The sequence below is a fragment of the Squalius cephalus genome (genome assembly GCF_949319135.1).
Source record: "Squalius cephalus genome assembly, chromosome: 24".
In the NCBI taxonomy this organism is placed as follows: domain Eukaryota; kingdom Metazoa; phylum Chordata; class Actinopteri; order Cypriniformes; family Leuciscidae; genus Squalius; species Squalius cephalus.
Window position 1 is genome coordinate 23,932,804 of NC_137145.1, and position 23,534 is coordinate 23,956,337.

Here is a 23,534-nt window from a genome sequence, read left to right on the forward strand (position 1 = left end):
CTGAACGGTTAGTTGCTGAATTTATGTAGCTGATGTGTAGCTATCTTCTAGTCATTGATTAGCATATTCTGTCTTGATAATCTATAAATCGTGTTCAGGGGGCGGGGTTTATGTAAATTCTAGGGTTGGTGATGTCACTAACCCAGGAGGAAGCTTGTGTAGTCTCTACCAGCCGTTTGTTGTAGTCCTTAAAAAGCAATTTCTTTAAAAGCAAATATCTCTCTTTGCTTTGAGCGTTGTAACTTTGCAGATGTTGTTTATGCTCAAACAGCAACATTACACACTAACTAAAGTTAGAAAAGTGAAATCATACTCAACCACCCCTTTAATGCAGTCTTTTTGACAATTATCTTTTGCATAATCCTTTTTTTTTCCTTTGACAAAATTTGACAGATCAGCTGGAATTTTGGGTCATTCCACCCGAATCGTTATGAATTCTTCAAAAGTACTTATGCAATATAAAATATCCTGCTAGCCAACATTTGATTCTACTGGATATGGTCACTTTGTAAAGACATCAGGGACAGTGTATCAAACATCTGAGGAGAAGAGTAGCAATCAAAGATCCCTTTCTAAAAACAGGATTACATGAACAGGAGCAGATCAGAACATACGCTGGAACCTTTCATGGATATCGATCCTTTATTCAGAGGAGATCAATGTTGTCAGCAGAATCCAGACAGATCAGTGAGCAAGCACTATATTTACTCTGTTCATTAATCACCAGTCCTGACAGCTCAAGTCTTCTCTTCTCATTTGCTCTCGCTACATCTTCGCCTCCTCACATCTGATTAAAGCTTTGAAGAATATTCCATTAATATCCTGTTTATCTTATGAGGCGATAACTTGATAAGTTGTGCATGCTAGGGGATGCAGGGAAGCTGTGGTAAAATTAACAATAAAAATAATATTGGGACATATTATTACATTTTAAAATAACTGGTTTATATATGAATATATGTTAAAATGTAGTCAAAGCTGAATTTTCAGCATCATTACTGCAGTCTTCAGTGTCACATGATCCTTCAGAAATCATTCTGATATGATGATTACATGCTCAAGAAATGTCATGGCATCACATTAAGGCTCTTTGCAGGACGTCCTGCTATTACAGGTCAGTTTTTCTTTGCTTAAGAAAAAAAAATCATGCTAAATTTGAATCATCATCCATTATAATCATTTATTTAGCAGCCTCTCTTTAATTTAGTCACTCTGTTGCATATTAAATCTCTGCCTTAATCATGTTTGAATCCAACATGGCTTTCTGAATGTAAATCTAAGACTAGAATGAATAAAAATGTAAAGTAGTTTTTTTACAGATAGTACGGGAAACATATTAGCTTGGGACACTGAAATACTCGGGTCATTAATTATGTAATTTGTAAAATAAGCTTTTATGAAGCCTTTAATGCATTGCTCAGTTAGGTTTCACATAAATGATGTAACAGATTAGCATATATGGGGCCATTTTGAATTCTGTCTTCATTTTCAGGTGGTAGATCTGCCACAGGTCCAGGTTTGTATTTCTGAAATCATGCAACTTAACAAATGTAAAATGATTTTATTATGTGAGAAAAAAATATTGTATCATTACTATTCTTATGATTTCATTTAGGCCTACATATGTAAATAAAACAGGCCTTTTCCAGTGCTAAACTATTTTTATTTTCAATAATTCACTTTACAGCTGTGTACAGTGTTATAGTACAAACATAACAATAACATTCAGTTATTCAATGACTTATATAATGTACAATATAATACAACATTTATACAATAAAGTAACAGATGAAATATTGCAAGAACATTCAGAATTTTTCATGTTGGAATTAAAAACAACCATGTGAATCTATCTATCTATCTATCTATCTATCTATCTATCTATCTATCTATCTATCTATCTATCTATCCATCCATCCATCCATCCATCCATCCATCCATCCATCCATCCATCCATCCATCCATCCATCCATCCATCCATCCATCCATCCATCCATCCATGAATGATCTGGGCATGTTCTTGACAAGTTTGCTCGGTTACTGGCTTCAAATCTTTTAAAGATATTTTACTGTATCTCAGAAAACTTCGCCCCCAAATGCCACATATAACCAATGCAATCTGTGATTAATCACATCACATGTCAGTCAGGTGACTCTTGCTTTCTAACTGAGCGACTCTTAGCCAGAATAAGCTGCATTATACCAGCATTTGTGCACTAATGTACACATTTGCTATTCAATACTGTTTAATTCACTGGAACTCAAATATAAACTGGAGGTTCCCTGAAAATCCATAAGACTTACTAACAATGTGTCCATGTGGACTCACTGGACTTAAATTAACAGTTCATTAGCACTCGTTTATAATCCGAATGATATTCAGAGCAAGACTGGCGACACATCCTCATGAGAGTGTGATGGTGACTCCAGCCAGCAGAGGGAGCTGTCTGCCGTGGGCCGGTCCAGGGCACATGTTCACACACAGAGCGGGCACATGTAGGTGTTTCAGCACAGGAGAGGAGGCCGAGGTCACCTGGGTGGGATGTAGCCGTACGGTATATGTAAGCACAGGGAGTAGTTGGGCAGAGAGTTGTTGCTGCTGGGCAGTGGGTGACTGTGGTAATGTTCAACCAGGGCAGATAAAGTGGGGAATGTCAGATCTGTCTCCAGGTAAACCCTCTGCTCCTGTAAATATAAAAGGGAAATGTTTAGGTGAATTGCCCAGAAATAGGGTGCGACAGTGGCATTTCCTTAACATTCAGTAGCATTGGCATCAGTCTGTTGTGATTGGTCTACTCTGCTCTGATTGGTTAGATGGCCCAGTCTGTTGTGATTGGTCTACTCTGCTCTGATTGGTCAGATGACTCAGTCTGTTGTGATTGGTCTACTCTGCTCTGATTGGTCAGATGGCCCAGTCTGTTGTGATTGGTCTACTTTGCTCTGATTGGTCAGATGACCCAGTCTGTTGTGATTGGTCTACTCTGCTCTGATTGGTCAGATGGCCCAGTCTGTTGTGATTGGTCTACTCTGCTCTGATTGGTCAGATGGCTCAGTCTGTTGTGATTGGTCTACTCTGCTCTGATTGGTCAGATGACCCAGTCTGTTGTGATTGGTCTACTCTGCTCTGATTGGTCAGATGACCCAGTCTGTTGTGATTGGTCTACTCTGCTCTGATTGGTCAGATGGCCCAGTCTGTTGTGATTGGTCTACTCTGCTCTGATTGGTCAGATGACCCAGTCTGTTGTGATTGGTCTACTCTGCTCTGATTGGTCAGATGACCCAGTCTGTTGTGATTGGTCTACTCTGCTCTGATTGGTCAGATGGCCCAGTCTGTTGTGATTGGTCTACTCTGCTCTGATTGGTCAGATGGCCCAGTCTGTTGTGATTGGTCTACTCTGCTCTGATTGGTCAGATGACCCAGTCTGTTGTGATTGGTCTACTCTGCTCTGATTGGTCAGATGACCCAGTCTGTTGTGACAATGGGAGTACTTTATATATGGTAAATATTCTAAACTTATTAACACAGTGTCCCAGGGTGTTGCTATGCAGTTGCTAAGGTATTGTAAATGGCATTTGCATGTTGTTTTGTGGTAATGGGGTTCCTGAGTGGTTGCTAGATGTTAAATTACTGATCTCTATTATATGGTCTCTATGGTCTTTACCATTTTATGGGCAAAAACATGATGGCAAATAGTATGGGTCAAGTTATGTGCCAAATTTAAAATACTCCCTTGGTAATAGCAAATCTTGTCTTGGTAAACAACTTTCAGCATGATAATATTATAAGAGCATACAGTACATGTATTGTAGATTTAGAGTTCTTGAAAAAATACTAACCTCTTCAAAGAGCCTGTAATTTCTGGCTTTGTTGATACCCGAGTCCCAAACAACCAGCACCTGTGTCAAATAGGAAAAAAGTGCAAGCACAGATAACTTAGAATTTTTTTTTTTTTTTAAGGAAAATATACTTTATTATTTTTAATATTTTTAAAAACAGACACTATTTGCCAGTCTATGTGTATCATGCATATTCTGTTGACAGTACCTGTGATGTTTTCCCTGTTCCTGATTTTCGGATGCAGTACAGACCGTTCTGTGGGAGGTTGTACGTCTCCTTAAATATTCTGTAATCAGTAAGTAAAGACACAATTAAGAAAGTAGTCAAACAAAGTGATGCATGGACTAGATCAGTGGTTCTCAACTGGTGGGTCACCACATGTAAGGTCTGGGTCCTCGAGTAAAAGCAGGCGAGAAAAGCAGCTGTCTAAACTCTAAAGAGAGAGTACTGATACTGGTGCAGTTTACAGTACAATTACAATTCATTTCCACTAGAGGGCAGACATAGAAAGACATAGAAAACGAACTATACACACAAATATTTCATTTACCTTTCAACATTACAGGTTTCCAACGTGTCCACGAAGACAGAGGGAGGCAGCTGCACCTGATGAGAAAAACATGTGAACAAATTATTATTATTGTTACGAGAAAAGGAGGTCAAAGGTAAGATACCCTTCCGATTTAAAAAAAATAACTTATCTTGGTAAATGTTGCAACAGCAAAACAAAACAAAACAGAGAGTTTGAGAAATTAAGTCAAATCCCACACAATCTATTTTGGTTCAGCTTGTCATTGAGGAAGTGACTCATGTTTTCGACTTCACAGCAGCAAACAGACAGACAGACAGACAGACAGACAGACAGACAGATAGACAGACAGACAGATAGATAGATAGATAGATAGACAGACAGACAGACAGACAGATAGATAGATAGATAGATAGATAGATAGATAGATAGATAGATATAGATAGATAGATAGATAGATAGATGACAGACATATAGATAGATAGATAGATAGATAGATAGATAGATGACAGACATATAGATAGATAGATAGATAGATAGATAGATAGATAGATAGATAGATAGATAGATGACAGACATATAGATAGATAGATAGATAGATAGATAGATAGATGACAAACATATAGATAGATAGATAGATAGATAGGTAGATAGATAGATAGATAGATAGATGACAGACATATAGATAGATAGATAGATAGATAGATAGATAGATAGATAGATAGATGACAAACATATAGATAGATAGATAGATAGATAGATAGATAGATAGATAGATAGATAGGTAGATAGATAGATAGATGACAGACATATAGATAGATAGATAGATAGATAGATGACAGACATATAGATAGATAGATAGATAGATAGATGACAGACATATAGATAGATAGATAGATAGATAGATAGATAGATAGATAGATGACAGACATATAGATAGATAGATAGATAGATGACAGACATATAGATAGATAGATAGATAGATAGATAGATAGATGACAGACATATAGATAGATAGATAGATAGATGACAAACATATAGATAGATAGATAGATAGATAGATAGATAGATAGATAGATAGATAGATGACAGACATATAGATAGATAGATAGATAGATAGATGACAAACATATAGATAGATAGATAGATAGATAGATAGATAGATAGATAGATAGATAGATGACAGACATATAGATAGATAGATAGATAGATAGATAGATAGATAGATAGATAGATGACAGACATATAGATAGATAGATAGATAGATGACAGACATAGATAGATAGATAGATAGATAGATGACAGACAGACAGAAAGACAGACAGACAGACAGACAGACAGACAGACAGACAGATAGATAGATAGATAGATAGATAGATAGATAGATGACAGACATATAGATAGATAGATAGATAGATAGATAGATAGATAGATAGATGACAGACATATAGATAGATAGATAGATAGATAGATGGATAGATAGATAGATAGATGACAGACAGACAGACAGAAAGACAGACAGATAGATAGATAGATAGATAGATAGATAGATAGATAGATAGATGATAGATAAATAAATTTAATTTAATAATTAGATTATTAATTTAATTTGTACATTTCAATTTAAGTTATGTTATAATAGTTTATTATTTTGATGTCTTTATAATTATTCAATGTATTCCAAGCTTTGGCAATATTGTATTATGTACAGTCATGCCAATAAAGCAATTTTGAATTGAATTGAAATTAATACTTAGATATACAGACAGAGAGACAGACAGACATATAGATATATATACAGACAGACAGACAGACAGACAGAGGAACGCTTTAGAGATTGTGAACATCACTCCTAAAAATGACGAAACTTTGAAGCAGAAACCGCATATTAACAAGAATTAGCTCAAAGATCAACACATGCTGAGACTTCCAGACCTCAGATACACCATCAACACATTTAGCGTCACATTGTCTTTTATTAAAAATGCACTTTATCAAAAACAGAATGGGTAATGTGTCCACATTATCAGCTGAGGTAAACTTACATTTTCATAGTCATCATCGTCCGAGTCTTCGTTAATTCTGCTCGGCACTCGTTTTTTTAAAGGACTCTCTTCAATAGAAGAACGAAAACTTTGTCCATCTGGCGATGCTCTTCTGAGGAGAAAGGCACAGACAATATGTATAAATAACCTCCCTAAGTCTAAATGTTACCAGACATACGTGTGTGTGTGTGTGTGTGTGTGTGTGTGTGTGTGTGTGTGTCTGTCTGTCTGTCTGTCTATCTATAAATGCTATTCAGACATACAGTCACTTGAATACACCTCTTCAGAGCATGTCTTTAATTTAAAAATGAACATTATTTTAAGTAGTTGATCTATTATTATTATTTCTTAGAAAAAATATATTTAATATTCAATAAATAAATGACATTTTATAAACAAACAAACAATGCTTCACATTAAAAACTTTTGTTCACCAAATAAGAGTCATGTGGTACGACCAACACGCAGAGATATGGCAGAAAAAAAAATGAGAGATCATATCACATAAATGAGAAGGAAATGTTAGTTCTGGTTTCAAAATATCACGTGCCGTGAATTTCCAAAAACGTATTGTTTATGAATTTTTCTTTGCAAAAAGTTTGCATCAGATAAAATATTTCTTCAATATTCAGCTTATTAAAAATATTTATAATAATGATTAAGGTGTGTAAACTCACTTTCGATTCATTTTTATTTGACGCTTAAACCGTATGACATTTTTAGATTCATTACATTTCTTGACAATTGTAAAAAAGTTTTTCAAAACCATACAAAGAGTAAAAGTGTTGTTTTCTAGCATGGACCCTCTTTAATGTGAACATGAAGACTGTATTATGTCATTAAGTATTTTTAAATGAAGATATTTTGGTAACACTTTACAATAAGGTTTCATTAGTAAACTACATTAGTTAACATCAAAACACAACAATGAATAACACGTCTACAAAAGCATTTATTCATCTTAACATTAACTAAGACCAAATCAAATGTTGAATCTGTGTGAACTAACATGAACATTAAAGTTTAATGAATGCTGTAAAAATATTTTGCTAATTGTTTCATGTTAGTAAATGCATTATTTAATCTTAACAAATGAGACCTAATTATAAAGTGTTGCTGATTTTGATCTAAATGTTGAGGTATTTTGCGTCACTCCTGCTGCGATCGTGCTCTCACATGTTATGTGGTCTAAACTCTCACACACGTGGTTAAATAAACTAAGTTACAGAATGCGGTTGTCGTTCTTGTTTTATAACTGGACTGTGCATGAACACAAATGTATTTAGACCCGTGAGAGTGTGTGCGCTTCATCTCAACAAAACACAGAGTGTAAGCGTAAGACACTTACTGGAAGGAGGGTCTGCTGGGCTTGGGTTTGGTTGGTAAGGGAGGTTTGGGGATCTGTCCCACGCTCCTGTTATGAGCAGCGGAGGACAGGTGAGGCGAGACGGGACGGTGCTCTGGTGTGGGCTTCACTGTCAGGTGCTGGTTTCCACTGTTCAGAATCACCTTCTGCAAGTTCTGAATGATGGGTAAAGTAGCTGGCGTATTCCCAATGAGAAATGCGTTCGGCTTCTTCTCGCAAACGGGCATTGTGGAGAACGGGCCTGATATGGTCTTCATGCTGTTTGGTGGGGGTAAAGGAGGCATGGGACCAACAGGGCTTCTGGCGGGCTGGTGCGAGTCTGGTTTCTCTAGATGTGGGGCGTACGGGAGGGGTGGAGGAGGACCTTTGGCTGAACACAAAGGCTTTTTGAATGGAGGGGGGAGTGGAGGTGGAGGTCCTTTCGTGTGATGGGTTTCTCTAGACGGCTGAAAGGGAACAGGGGGTGGTGGGTACGGTGGGGGTGGGACCGTGGGTCGACCTGGAAAAGAAAACATCAAACATCAAAGTTATTCCACTCTGTGGGTTTTGTCTAAGGTAGATCTTCTCAGTCAATCTGAATGCAACCACAGTGGAATCGCTAAATATGCCGAGAAATGAGAAGGAATGAAGCATCTATACCTGATGATGTTGGAGACCCGTCCTCTCCATCACTGTCTTCATCTTGTGTCATGTAATCTAAAATCAAATCAAATTGAATTTGAATTTGAATATACCTCTTCTGTAATGAGCATGTTTTTTATTTCAAAATTAAAATTATTTTAAGTTGTTGAGCCTAAACTTTTATTATTATTTCTTAGAATTTGTTTTTAATATGTAATAAAAAAAAGTTTAAAAATGCTTCAATTCAAAAAACATTTGTTCGCCAAATCAGTCACGTGGTATGACAAACGCATGAAAGATTATATGAGAAATGAGAAAAATTAGAGACCATATCATACATAGATGAGAATGCAATCCAAGTTTGAAATGAAATGAAATTTCTCATGCATGATTTTTAAAATTGTATTTATTTTTATGCAATTTTATTTAATTACAGACTACAAAATATTTGTGTAAAAAGAGGATTTGTCAATACATTATTAAATACATTGTTAAATAAAATAAAATATTTTTAAATTGAATGTGTATCATATACAGTTTTATATAATTTAAAAAATTACATTTATACAGATTTAAAGTAAAAATACTTTTTACAGCATTTGTTAATCTTTGTTAATGTAAGTTAATAGAAATGTAGGTCTTCATTGTTTGTTCATGCATGGTTACTTCACAGTGCATTAACTAATGGTAACAGATATACTTTTCTTTTAAAAGATTTCTAATGATGTAAATATTAAAAAAAGGTTCTATATAGAACTCTAGGGTTCTTGACTCAATTTTATGCCAAACAGCTTCTATATAAGGATCATTTTTTTCTGAAGTTTGTTATACGCACTGCTTAATTCATAAAATTTCATTAAAAAAAATGTATGAATTAAATCCATTAGAAGTGCCTGACAGAACCCTTTAAGGCAGTGGTTCTCAACTCCAGTCCTCGGGACCCGCTGCTCTGCACATTTTGTATGTCTCCCTTATTTAACACACCTGAATCAGATCATCAGCTCGTTAAGCGAGACTCCATGAACTGAACTGAGTGTGTCAGATAAGAGAGACATACAAAATGTGCAGAGCAACGGGTCCCGAGGACTGGAGTTGAGAACCACTGCTTTAAGGTAAAGAGTACAGTATTAAGTGCTGTGAAAATATTGTTCATTGTACATTTATGTTAATTTAGTTAATTCATATGAACCTTATTGTAAAGTGCATGTTACCAAATTTTTATATTTCTAAATAAACACATTTTTGTAGACCTATAATTTGCTATATGTGAAATGAAACTATGAAATACTACTATTCAATATTTTTAAAATTAAAAGAAAAAAGTGTTAATTAATTATTTTATTTAAACATTGCGCTTCAATTTAAGGTGTCTGTGTTACTGTGTAATTATACATTTAAGTACTGAGTAATAATAATTAACCACATGTATTTACTATAGGGTAAGGGTAGGATTAGGGTGCGATTTAGGGGTAGTTGCATGTAATTAATCACAATTAACAGTAATTACTATAGTAACTACATGTAAAGTTTAACAACTGTAACTGTAATATAAAGTGTTACCACAAGATAAATACAACCATGTGAGACACATCATGGTCATATTCCAGGATGACAATGTCAAGATTCATCAGGCTCAAGTTGTGAAAGAATGGTTGGGAGGGAGCATGAAGAATCATTAATGTTGTGAAATTAATGTTGTGATGTTGTTTCCATCAAGAGGTGCATCAATGTTTGGTCGAGATCTTGTATTGACAATGCAAGAGTCCAGTACTCTATAAAGTCTCCTCCAGCACATCCCAAAGGCTTTCAATGAATTTAAGGTCTGGACTCAGAGGTGCCAGTTCATGTGTGAAAATGATTCTTCATGCTTCCTCCCAACCATTCTTTCACAACTTGAGCCTGATGAATCTTGACATTGTCATCCTGGAATATAGCCATGATGAACATGGTTATTTAAGAAATGAAAAGCTACTCCATCAATTAGAGTTAGAAGAACCGTTGCCAAACATATAACATAGAAACATAATAATCACTGCAATAATAATCCAATCATAGACTCTTAAGTATTTGCCAAATTAAATCCAAACTTTTTCAAATTATTATTATTTTGTTTGGCTGGGCAGTGTATAATAGGTCCGAATAAAGCATAGTGATTTTGAAGCCCTGCGTGTCACTCATACCTGCTTCAAAGTCCTCTTCAACAGGACTGATCTCCAGCGGTTCCTCTAAATGCCCATATATGCTCTCAGAATCCAAGTCATCACTATAAAAACACACAAGAAATTCGTGAGAAAAGTGACACAGGCGTATTACACAGACGTGCTGTGATTGAAAGAAAGAGGAAGAGGCGGACATGTGACGAAAAAACCCTAAGAAAACGAAGGTACAAACGAGGGGGTAAAAACCATGTTGTGTAAGCGTAATGCGTGAAATGTGACTGAGCTTTTCAATGGTGTTCGTTTAATGTGAGCAGAGTTTTACCTTGGAAGCGGCACGTCTCTTTTATCATTATAATGGTTGATTTCTTTTCTTAAGTTCCTCATCCATTTCTGTCAGAATTGAGAAATACACATTTAAGTTTCATTGGAACTGATTAAAGAAACAAACACGTGTTCATGGTTACAGTCTGATGTGATCTCACCCTTCTCTCATCTTCACTCGCTGCTGAGAAATACCACGTCCGGTGTCTCTTACTGAAGTGGACGATCTTGAAGGGGAAAACGTTGCTGGATGTCGTCTCCTCTGCTGCCCGCAGAACTCTGACGAGCACAGAAAGCAGTGTTGGGAAGATAATCTCATGGTGATTGATAAGAATAAATCATTTTTGATTTTAATTTAAATGTACACTTCTGGTCAAAAGTGGTGTGTTTTTTATCATAACACTTTTGAATTGATCAGTAAAGACATTTATAATGTCGCAAAAGATTTCAAGATTTAATAATTCAATTGTTTTTTGGAATTTCTGTCTATCAAAGAATCACAGTTTCCACAGACACGTTAAGCAGCAGCACAATTGATTTAAACATTGATAAATAATCATAAATGTTTCTTGATCATCAGTTCATCAGAGTGATTTCTGAAAGATCATGTGACACTGAAGACTGGAGTAATGATGCTGAAAATTCAGCTTTGATTACAGGAATAAATTACATTTTAACATATATCCATAGAGGAACTTTATTTTAAATTGTAACAATATTTCACAATATTTCTGTTTTTACTGTATTTTTGATCAAATGAATGATGCAGTCTTGATAAGCAGAAGAGACTTCTTTCAAAAACAACAACAACAAAAAAAAACTTAAAATTTTGAACTCAAGTGTTTCCGTGTATGCAAAGTGTCATAAAAAAACTACAACAACACACAACACGTTTTAACCTTTTGATTGCTGATTATTAGTGGTGCTTTCAATCAGGATTATATGGTTTTACTGTATCCTCAGTGTCAGATACATGGCTAAAGGGTCCATAATTGCAATGAACATGCAAACATTAAGTGTCCGAAAACATCACATTCAGTTCACAATTAAGAATATTCTTAAGTATATTCCATAATAAATATATTGTTATTATTATGGCAGCACTTTATTTTACAGTCCTGTTACGCATGTACATACTATGTACTTATTGCAGTAATGACACAAACTGGGTAATAACTAATGAACCTAACCTTAACTAGTTATCAATTAAACTCAGTATTTAAGTACACTGTAAATACTGTACACATACTGTAAAATAAAGTGTTCTTCTAGGGCTTGCTCATCCGCGAACACTCCCTGTGCTCTGCTGTATTAATTCAGAGGGCTATTTTTACCCAAGCACAGCCACACAATAATTACATGTTCACCATATGGCACAGTCAACCTGCTAAAGAGGAACTATTGCAGAATTCAACGCCCTTTCCGTAACATTAACATCACGGAACAAATGGTATTAAACAAAACATACAACACACACGTGAACGCTGCATTCACATGCACAGGAAACACATACGAAGGCCAATCCGGTGCAGAATCGAAACTCTTGCACCTAAAAAAGTCTGCGTGAGGAGCACACAGCTGTGGACAGGATGTGGCCTGCGATCTTGTCGAGATGGCCACCGGTTAACTTAACTCACAGATTGTGAAACTTAGAGAGGTGGGCTTCTGAAACTTTCTCTGGCTGAATGACCACAGATGCAGCGGAGCTTCACGTGAGCAAATGCAGTGTTGTAAGGGAAATATGATACGAGCTGGTGGAAATAACCAATGGAAACAAGCAGAATAACCAACCTGTTGTAGCCATTGAGGGAGAAAGCTCCTTGCGGTGCGGGAGAAGTACTGCTCTTGAAATAGTAGAGGCAGCCTTTGTGGATTATAATGAAGCGAAGCGGCCCTGTGGAATTGGCAGACAATCAGTATGTTTCTCTTCAGCACATAAATGAAAAGCAAAAGTGTTTTTACACTGCCCGGCCGAAAAAAGAAAAGAAAAAAAGAGTCTATGACTGGATCCTCATTGCTGTGATTATTATGTTTCTAGCATTTTATATATTTGGCAACAGTTCTTTTAACCCTAAATGATGGCGTGTGTAGCTTTTCATTTCTTAAACAATTGACAATTGACAATGCAAGAGTCCAGCACTCTATAAAGTCTCCTCCAGCACATCCCAAAGACTTTCACTGAGTTTAAGGTGTGAATGAATTCATGAGTGAAAATGATTCTTCATGCTTCCTTCCCAACCATTCTTTCACTGTTTGATCCTGATAAATCTTGACATTGTTATCCTGAAATATGGCCATGATGTGTCTTCCTACATGGTTGTTTAAGAAATGAAAAGTACATACTCCATCAATTAGAGTTAAAAGAACTGTTGCCAAACATATAACATGCTAGAAACATAATCATCACTGCAAAAATGATCCAGACATAGACTCTTAAGCATTTGCTATTTAAATCCATACAGTGACTTTGTTTGCAACATCTGTTTTCACCCTCTTTCTTACATTTCCGACACACGCTCTCAAGCGGTTGACCAATCACAACAGACTGGGGCCGAGTGACCAATCAGAGCAGACTGCGCTTTTCGGAAAGCGTGTTTTAAAAGAAACCACATCTAAAACAGAACCTTTAGACAGAGTGAAAACGGGTGCTGCAACAATGTAAATTATGAGAAACAAAAAGCGTCCTTTGAAAATTAAATCATGTAAACCCTCTAAACCCTCAAGTAGGCCCTCTAAAAAGTATAATAGGGACCCTTTAACAAACTGAGCCTTATTGTAAGGTTTTACAGAATATTCCAGGTTAGTCAACATGAAAAAGCATTGGCAACCTATTTAACTCCTGCATGGCATAAACCTAACCACTATTAAATTACTGGGTTAAAACATTGTATTACCCACAACATTAGCCTAAACATTGATCTATAAAGCTGTGTAAAACAGTATGAACAGGTCCTACTTTTCTGCACTTTTATGGACATAATTCCTGAGGATTATGTCCTAAAACTTTACATTCCAAACCTGCATGAATTTATTTCTTCAGAAATAAAGAACAGGAAAGAAGATATTCTGAAGAATGTTTCTGCCCTTAAAATAAAAGTGAATGGGGTCCAAACATATATATATATATATTCTTTCCAAAAAAAATCTTCTTTTGGGTTTCATAGATGAAAGAACGTCATACAGGTTTGGAACAACATAAGGGCGAGTTTCCTTTTCTCTAACAGATGTTAATGTATGTTCGATGTTTAGTCTATTGGCTGATGGATTCCAGCGAGCTGCAAAACTCACATTTCATCAGGCTGAACTGGCTGCCTCCTTTCTTGTGCAGATACCCAGACGAGGTGACTCCTCCCGGCATGGTGAGCAGATTCTGAGCTCCGATAGCCCTCATGGGAACGGGCCAGGAGACCGCTGGAGCAGCCATGTTTCTGTAAGCAAGGAAAGGCCATGTTGGTTAACCTCGTTCTCGACAATTACCTTGCTATGGGGAAGGGCTGGGGTGTCTTATTTCGCGATCAGCTACTGCAGGGGGTGAAAACATCTGCACAACCACCAAGAACACTCCAGTAACCACCTAACAACATCCCAACAGCCACCCAAACACCTGCGGCCCCAGGCCTAGGGCCAAATCACAACTGTGCTGAAATTCAACACAAGATTATCTGTATAAAACACTATTTAGGGCAAATATAACTATCAAAATCAAATCTCTCTTCACGCTGCACAAATATTAAAACCTTTAAATTTGAAGGTTTATAATCTACATTAATGAATTCTACTTTTCAATGTAGTGGGCCTACTCTGAAGATCTCTCTGCACTGCTGGTTATCTCGACATAAAGGTAAGCCTTTAAATAATCTGTGTTCTTGCCTTACTCCAACTCACTATGGTAAACCTACAAATAACTAAAGAAAAGAAAGCCTGACTACAATGGAAGAAGATACAGTATGTTTACTTGCTCAGACGACACATTTCCAGATAAACATCTGGTGTAACTTATTATCAGCGATCTTGGTGTAGTTAATCGGATTCATTCTGACATGGTGTTGACAGGCAGCCATGGTTAAACCTCAAACCATTAGATGATTCACCAGTGCACTTCTGAAGCCCAGCTGATGTAATAAACCCAAACAATGTTCCTCCGCAAGTAATGTCATATTTCTAACACAGAAATGGGTGATTTGAATGGGTTTTTGGTTAAATGCGTGAAATGGGGTCTGTGGTGAACACAGAGATATTTTCACGTCGTATTCTACAAAATGCGGTTGAAAATTGAAAAATGCGGTTGCTAACAACTCATTACTCCATGTCATTGTGTTTATAACCATGCTCTTGCAAACTCTTCTAACTCAAACCTTGAGGGAAAATGGTTGGTTACACTTTATTTTAAGGTGACGTAGTTTCATTGTACTTACTCAAATAAGCACTGAGTAATATAAATGAATTACATGTACTTACTATGTAGTTACGGTTAGGGTTAGGAAAAGGGTTTGGTTTACGGTTAGTTAGTTGTAATTGTGCATCATTTACTGCAACCCGTTCTCATACCCAAGGCGTCACTTTCAACCATGCTTCAATATCTGACGCTCAAAGCACCCTTTAGCGTCCATATGAGACGCATAACCCTACCACATACCTAAACCTACCCAACCGAAGCGTCACATATGGACGCTAAAGGGTGCTTTGAGCGTCAGATATTGAAGCATGGTTGAAAGTGACAAAAAGTGACGCCTTAGGTATGAGAATGTGTTGTTTACTGTTATTACTATGGTAAGAACATGTAGTAACATGTAACTACATCACCTTAAAATAAAGTGTTACCAAAAGTGTTAACAAAAGTGTTACTCAAGCAAAGGTGGTGTAGTTTGTTTATTTACGCTTCAAAATTCATGAAAGTTGTGTTCATTTGTGAAGACTATCATGATGAACAAAATATGTCCGAATTATAAACTTTTGTTGGTCATAGAGCTTATTTTCTGCAATAAAACAAAAGCTAATGGATCTTTTTTTTTTTTTTTTTTCTCGAGGGAACCAGGGTGATGTGACCTTACGGGTTTGGCCTACAAAAATACATCACTGTACACTTAAGTACTAATTTTGAAAATACTAGACCAGATGTTTTTCGCATGTCTGTATATATTGATGGAACTAGATAATGTTACTTGAAACAAAGTGCTAAACCTGAATATATGAGGTATGAATTGTGAGTGAAAGGAATTTTAAAAACCCTTATCCTTACATAATACATATCTAGAAAATCATGAACAACTGGAAAAGTCAAGCCTTTGAATATTGTGGGGGCCTTGGAGGAAAAAAGGTTGAGAACCACTGTGCAAAACTCAGCGATAAACAAAAACCTTCGGCATCTAAACTGATAATACTGGAACCAGACATAACAAATTACAGACATAACAAATTACAGACATAACAAATTACAGACATAACAAATTAAAAGGACATGCTTATAAACACATTGAGAAAACCCAGTCAAAACATGAAGATGAGACAGTCGATAATAATAAACAATGAAAAAACACAACAGCCGTCCAAAGAGACCTATCACAGAAACCCTAACAAAATTCCAGCTATAGATCCACAATTTCCAAATAACATTAGTGATACCCAAGAGAATTCTCAGGAATATGACTACATAATCATAAACTCCACATAATTAAGAACCCAACTCCAAACAAACTTCTCCAAACACCCACCCACACTGTCCCATGATCCTCAATCTGCTCCCTGACTCCACAATCGACGCTTACCTTCTGCTGACGCATCTTCTGATGCTCGGCACCGCTGGACTCTCGCTGAACATATCGCCAGAAGAGACTAGAGATCACAGAGAGCTGGGGGACGTACTCGTCTCCACCACAAAACTTCCAAACCTCCAGCAAAAACCTTGAATTTGGCCCGGGACACTGAAAGGACAGGAAACTCTACGTTTCCTTTGGAAAATTCGAGCCCTTCTGGGCTGTCGAGCGCAGAGGAATTTGCTTATCCGGCACGGACGTCTGAGTGCCAGTCAGCAGATATAGATGGGAACGGAGGAAAGTCCATCTAACACTGGGTGGAGTGACGAGATTAGAATCCCATGGGACAATTTTGCCCTAAATGAGAAGTCTAATGCTAGCGTAGTGGAATCTCATCATGACATTATAATATCCAACCAAAGAATTATGGTTCAGGAGCGAGCTTGTGGCAAGAGGATCCTATTTTTAGGAGTTAAGTAGAAGTTTAGTGTGGCACTGTCAGCAAAGTGCTCTTGACCTTCTTGCATACTTCACTTCAAGGAAATTAAAATAACTAAACGTCACTGTGTTTAAGAAGATTGTGCAAGAACAAACAAATTATCCACCAAATCAGCGAAACGTAAAATGGTTAGGCCTACAAATTGCAATGAGAGCGTGTAGTTTTTTAGTGTTGTTTCATAAGCCAGCCTCACTATTACTATTTGAACATCCTCTTGAGCCAATGTATTAAAAAAGGCTGCATTACTGATCCTGCAGTGTTTGTGCTACGCCAAAACAAAAATATATATTTTTTTTAATCTAAAAAATCAAAAATTCTTGTACACTTTATGGCAATCTTTGTATTTATGTTTGGTTTCATATGGTTTCGAAAAATTATTTATTATCATTTTCAACAAAACTTTAAATGTAATGCCTCAAAAAAATTTCCGTACACTTCCTTTGTTACACTAAAAAATATATTTTAAAAAAAGAAAGTTTTTTTTAGACATCATGAATTATTAATTACAAAATTATCATGCTCCAAAAAATATCAAAATTGATTAAAATTATAAATTAAAACATGTTCTAGTCTTTGTTTGCAGACATTAATAGGGACAAAAATGTCAAACCTTTTCTCATCAACATATTTTGCACTTTCCCCACCCACATTATTATGATAATGTCAGCGGAAAAGTACAGTTGTTTCAGAGGCAGAGCAAGTTATTTTGATATGTAATTTGAAAGTTATTTTTTTCTCTGGAATATATTATATAATGAAAACAAAACAGTAAATATCAAGCAATGGGCTTGATATTTTTGTTTACATTATGCATGCCCATGTGATAAATTCCTTCTCCAACATAAAGAAAAAAATAAGCAAAAGCATTTTTTTAAGTAGCCTATTACTCAGAATGACCCAGCAATGCCCTGCTACTGCAAACAAACACATGGGTTGCTCTAAGCTATGAAGTATTAATCTTAAATCTCCAAAAAAACACAATGATAATGTCATGCTCTTGGAACTGCAACAAAATAGCAGGGTGGAGAAAATTTCAGCCTTATTCAAACAACTTCCCGATCCTGTGGATGTGACCTCATGTGCTCAGCATGAAGCGATAGGAGGTCAAACACAGTTTATAAGTGCATTTCTTTTTTAAATGTGATGTGAATTTCAGAGGGTAAGAATGTAGCACAGATCTTGATTATCCATCGGGAATTGTTTGGATCATGAAAAGCAAGCATTTCATGCCATAATGGAGCCACATGATTGGAGAAGAGGCCGCAATGATTTGAATGGGGATAAAATTATTACATTTAGATATACAGTATATATATATATATATATATATATATATATATAAAACTTGAATCATTCAGAAAAGACTACAAATGTGGGAACTGAAGAAGTAAAAATGGGATGAAAGGAATGAAAACTGTGTCCTTCTCTAATGTTCTTGAAAGTTCAAGCCAACCAGTCCGCAAGAACAAGAAAACGGGCACTGAAACACATTTGTCTATTTTCCCCGCCCACGTTGTTACAATGATGTCAGAGGAAAAGTTAAGCTGTTTCAGAGGAAGAGCAAGTTATTACATTTTGATTAAAGATTATCAATAAAGTTTTTTTTCCGCTTTGGGATAACATTATTTACAGTAAGACCAGGTGTGTGTATGTGTAAAGTGAGTAGTATCAATTTCCTCTGAAAGCAATATAATATACAGTATCATGCCGCAGCTGTGTGTCAGAGTTTCCACACAACATTGTTTTCAGCTTGTGACATTTTAACAATGTTTCCATTCACAAGAGTCAGTGACCAGAACTTAACCTGCTCTTAATGTGTGGGTGAATATGTAAGAAATAACCAACGACTAAGTCATTTTAATGCACGACTATGGGGCAAAAAAAAAAAAAAAAAAACACCCCGACGCGAGCAAAACAAGCTAAACTGACTGCTGAAAGCCCCTTTAAACTGACTGGATAACACACCTTATCTAGCAATCATACAATTTTGAGTAATAGAAGTGACAAATGAAAGACAATTTGATTTCATACTAAATCTAAGATGCCACCCATCCAGTTGGTGACGCCAACAGCTTGCAAACATGCTCAGATATCTTCACTTTTGACTCTAAGTGATGAAAGTGTGTCACTCAAGCAAAGTTGTGGTAGATAGTCAACAGAGTCAGGTTGTCTAATCTGGAAAGCCCTGTAAAAACTAGAACAAGGGTTTAAATGTTAATAGCACAGCTAAAAGCTCATTAAAACACCTGTTAAAACTGGACTGCATATTGTATGGTTAACCTTTTGTAGGCAAAGTCAGATTTATTGGGTACAACGATCCAATGAGCGCTTCTGAGAATGAGTTTATCAGGATTTTCCAGATTAGTGGTGTGAAATGTCTGTAGTACAGTAAGTACACCAGGTGTCTGGTTAATATGACTGCACCTAAACCGGAGTTTCTTGGCCAAAATGGACTTTCTGCTGCTACTGAATCTGATTATACATGAATAATACACTTACACTCGCTTTAAGTATAAACTAACATTAAAGCATACATTTTGAATTGATTTATCACAAGTTACTCAAGGTTTTCTCACTGAGAGGACCATTTCCTTATGTTAATATTACAAACCAAAGATAAGAAAAGAACCTGTGGGCATCGGTTTCAGTTATTATTTTTGCTCTGCACGTACGTCCTTCCTTCATTTCCTGCACTTCACCTAAAATACAGCTTGAACCCTGCTTTCAATAAAGCAGAACATAACGCACACATGTAGCACAGCCTCCATCAATGGCACATGAAGTTTTGGTAACGCTTTAGAATAATGATCCGTCATTAATAAGTAACTATGCAGTACTACATTAACACTTCAGCTTCTACTATTAACTATTATGGAAACCAGCTTAACTAATGAGTAAGTATTGTAATATCGAATTTAGGACTAAGATAGTTCCATCTACTTCCAAAAACATCATTTTCACTTTAAAATAGTGGTCCAGATCACTAGTAGTTCCTGGTAACTCATGAGTATTTATGCATTTTATGACTATATTCAGAGTAAAAATGATGACTGATTACATCTCAGACACACATAATGTTCTTTATAATTTGTCAGTTAGTTAATATCTATTAATGATGCCAATCTCATTCAGTAATTATTGATTACCAAATAAAGTACTATCTCCTAAATTTCATATTACTTACTGATTAGTTAAGCTTGTTTCTATATTAGTTAATAGTAGTAGCTGAAGTGTTAATGTAGTACTGCATAGTTACTGATTAATGAAGGACCATTATTCCAAAGTGTTACTGAAGTTTTTTTCAAACATCTGCCCACAGATGTTAGTCAGAACATCATTTCATAGTCTGCTGGATGTGCCCCCACATTATAACGTGTAGAAATGCAAAGTGTATCCTGTCTGAAAAGGTCATGTGAACACCTTGAACATGGGGTAGGAGTTTGGTGGTAAAGGTGTAGGGTAACATCCATATTGTGGCCTTGAGTACGGCAGGGGTTTTCCCTGCAATCATTATGAATGAAAAACACGTACATTTGAAACACGTCTAACTTTACATTAAATCTGCAACCTAAATTCTATCAGATCCACATGACTGGAGTTAAACTACAGATTATGTGCGAACAACACTCATAGGTAGAACTGTACTCTGATTCACTTCAGTCGAGCACCACAAACCACCCACCTTCTCAATTGTCTTAAAAACGAAATTAAACCAATGATGCCCATTTACTTTCTTAATACACATGGTCTACCACAGCACTAGCTCACAATACTGTAGTAACCCTCAAACTTGTGGGAATTACTTTCACTTTTCAAACAAATTGATAACAAAATACTCTTTCGCACATCAATGTTGTTGCAGACATTCAAATGGACAAAGACACAGAAGTGAAGAAACCCGCATACTTACTTGTTACAGAAATCCTGGATGCACATCTTCGCATGCGACTGTTGTAAATGACTGAAGGAACGATTTTTTTTCATCGAAAGAGCCATTCGTACTTGCTGGTTTTTGTCACCATGTTTTACTGGTTGATGTTTAGCGTACGGTCGGAAGTTGAATGAGTTAGTTAAGGGTTCAGGCAAGACCGATAGAGCGGAGACGGCCTGTGATCTCAGGCTCACGCACAGTGCAAGTCATTTCCTCTCAGGGCCCACACTGGCGTGCGCTTTTTCTGTGTCACAAAGTCACTTCCTTTTGGTTGCTGTATGGACAAACTGATTGGCCAGGACTTGAATTCACTGGCAGGGACTTTCCACCTCTTTTAACATGAAATTACGTCGTCGAGACGGCTACTCTGACAAACTTGCAACAGCGTTTGTTGATTTCTAGAAATGTCTCAAAGCTCAATTGTAGGACACTGTGTTGATTTATGTATCTAAATGACCTATACAACCACCAAAGCCTGAAAACAGATCATTTTGTGTGAAACTTAATAGTTTCATCATGGTTGAGTGTAGGCTAGTGTCAATATTAGTATGAACCACTGAACCATTCCTTAATCCTAATTACTAAACTTTGGGTAACACTTTATTTTAATGGTCCCTTTTGAACATTCTGTCGACTATTAGTAACTTGCAACTACATGTCAACTAACTCTCATTAGAGTATTAGTAGACTGTCTGCTTAATATCTGCTAACTCTTTATTGTGATGCTCCTCAACAGACATTATACTGACTATAAGTAACTTTGAAACTACATGTCGACTTATTCTACTAACACCTAACCCTACCAGCCTAATACTCTACTAATACTCTAATGAGAGTTAGTCGACATGTTGGTGCAATGCTACTTATTGTCAACAGAATGTGTTAAAGTGGTCATCAAAATAAAGTGAAACCAAACTTTGATGTGTAACCTTTGAGGTTTCTGCTACATGAATGATACCTCATATGTGTGCTTTTACTTTTCTAAATAATCAGACATACAATTGTCATGAAAATGGGCAATACAATCCTTTGGTCTTGCACTGATTTAAGGTCCAAATCAAATCTTGGGTCAGAAACTCTTTGTCCCATTAGTAGCCCTGGAAATGACCCAGAACAGACGAACAATGCCCAAGCAACCCCTTACATCACGGCGGCAACTTTTTCCACAGGCATGAACAACACATTGTAAAAGAAAAAAGTTTACATTTACATTTTGAACACCAGCATTTAGTCAAATACGGTCAGCTTCCTGAAGGTAAATACAGGTATTTACAAAAGTGTTTTCTTACTTCCCTATTACATGAACTCAACCTATATAATACACACCAAACTACATAAACTCTGTGATCATGACAGATCAGAATGTGTAACACAAACTGTTTTCTTTTTTTTGCATCAGACTTTACAGAGAATTAAAACTAAAACTCAGGTACCTCAGTTATTTTGAAAAGTGTAACCATAGAGTTACTAAAATACAAAATTTAATCTTTCAAAGAAACATAATTTGTTTTTGTAAATGACCCATCAGTGTCAAAAAGCAAAACAAATTTCAAACTCTAGTTAATATATATCTGCATATGGGTGTCAATGACGCCCAACACAATCTAACGGATCTTCAACCCAATGTACATATTTCAAAACCACTAAATTATCACAGAATTATTTTTGAAATATTCAGTTATATAAGTAACGTTGCACCTACAAGCCAACTAACTCTCATTAGAGTATTAGTAGAGTATTAGTAGAGTATTAGTAGACTGGTAGGGTTAGTAGAATTAGTTGACATGTAGTTGCAAAGTTACTTAAAGTCAATATAATGTCTGTTGAGGAGCATCACAATAAAGAGTTAGCAGATTTTAAACAGACAGTCTACTTATACACTTACAGTTGTAATTAGATAATATATAGATAAATAATAGAAATAGATAGTTGACATGCAGTTGCAAAGTTACTTATAGTCAAAATAATGTTCAAAAGTGACCATTAAATAAAGACTCAACTAAAGTAGGCTGTCATGGGAATTACAACACCGGCACTACACTTACTACAATGATATACCTAATTTTTGGTTTCATTTAGGAAAGGAAAGTATACCTTGTACAACATCCTCTAAATATAAAATTGAGCAGAAATCCCCTGATAGAGGATGTGAATTCAAACGATTTCCTTCTCCTTTTCATCTGTCCGATGGTAAGTACACAAGTTAGATTGCCTCTCCGGATTCCCATGATCAACCACAATATTTTAAAGCAAAATCAAAATCTATACAGCCTCAATTAACAGAGTGCCTTGCATGCACCATGACGATGAATTTCTTTTAAGATAACAAAAGGACTTACCCATTGAGATGATCTAATGGAGGCTTGGCTTTCACGCTTAAAGTGAGTGGTTAGTAGTGAGCACAAGTCCACTTCCTCTCTGCTGCACTTAAAAATGTTACGATCCTCCCATTTACAACTCTGCCTTTGTTCT

General features: G+C 36.2%; 1 protein-coding gene across 5 annotated transcripts; it reads right to left on the reverse strand.

Moving 5' to 3' along the window:
* Nucleotides 1-1,546: 1,546 nt before the first annotated feature.
* On the reverse strand, nucleotides 1,547-23,534 carry sh3bp2 (SH3-domain binding protein 2). 5 transcript variants are annotated; one of them, XM_079861463.1, is made up of 13 exons: nucleotides 23,402-23,534; nucleotides 14,168-14,307; nucleotides 12,671-12,773; nucleotides 11,041-11,158; nucleotides 10,881-10,948; nucleotides 10,580-10,662; nucleotides 8,418-8,474; nucleotides 7,761-8,277; nucleotides 6,413-6,524; nucleotides 4,389-4,444; nucleotides 4,046-4,124; nucleotides 3,838-3,897; nucleotides 1,547-2,685 (listed from the first exon to the last, which is right to left on the reverse strand). In XM_079861463.1, the coding sequence occupies exons 2-13, from the start codon at nucleotides 14,301-14,303 to the stop codon at nucleotides 2,530-2,532; spliced, it is 1,545 nt and encodes a 514-aa protein (XP_079717589.1). In that variant the 5' UTR covers nucleotides 14,304-14,307; nucleotides 23,402-23,534; the 3' UTR covers nucleotides 1,547-2,529. The 5 variants fall into 5 exon arrangements, with proteins under 5 accessions (XP_079717589.1, XP_079717588.1, XP_079717586.1 ...); XM_079861462.1 differs by lacking the exon at nucleotides 23,402-23,534 and adding an exon at nucleotides 21,042-21,278; XM_079861460.1 differs by lacking the exon at nucleotides 23,402-23,534 and adding an exon at nucleotides 16,645-16,796.

What these genes read in the sequence shown, in the direction of transcription:
- sh3bp2 (XM_079861462.1), bottom strand. Translation starts at nt 21,127, where the DNA reads ATGGCTCTTTCGATGAAAAAAAATCGTTCCTTCAGTCATTTACAACAG. An exon ending in CCAGTTCAGCCTGATGAAAT is followed by an intron (nt 12,774 to 14,167) that starts GTGAGTTTTGCA and finishes CCAATTCCACAG; the next exon opens with GGCCGCTTCGCTTCATTATA. An exon ending in ATTACAGGCTCTTTGAAGAG is followed by an intron (nt 2,686 to 3,837) that starts GTTAGTATTTTT and finishes TTATATTTACAG; the next exon opens with GAGCAGAGGGTTTACCTGGA.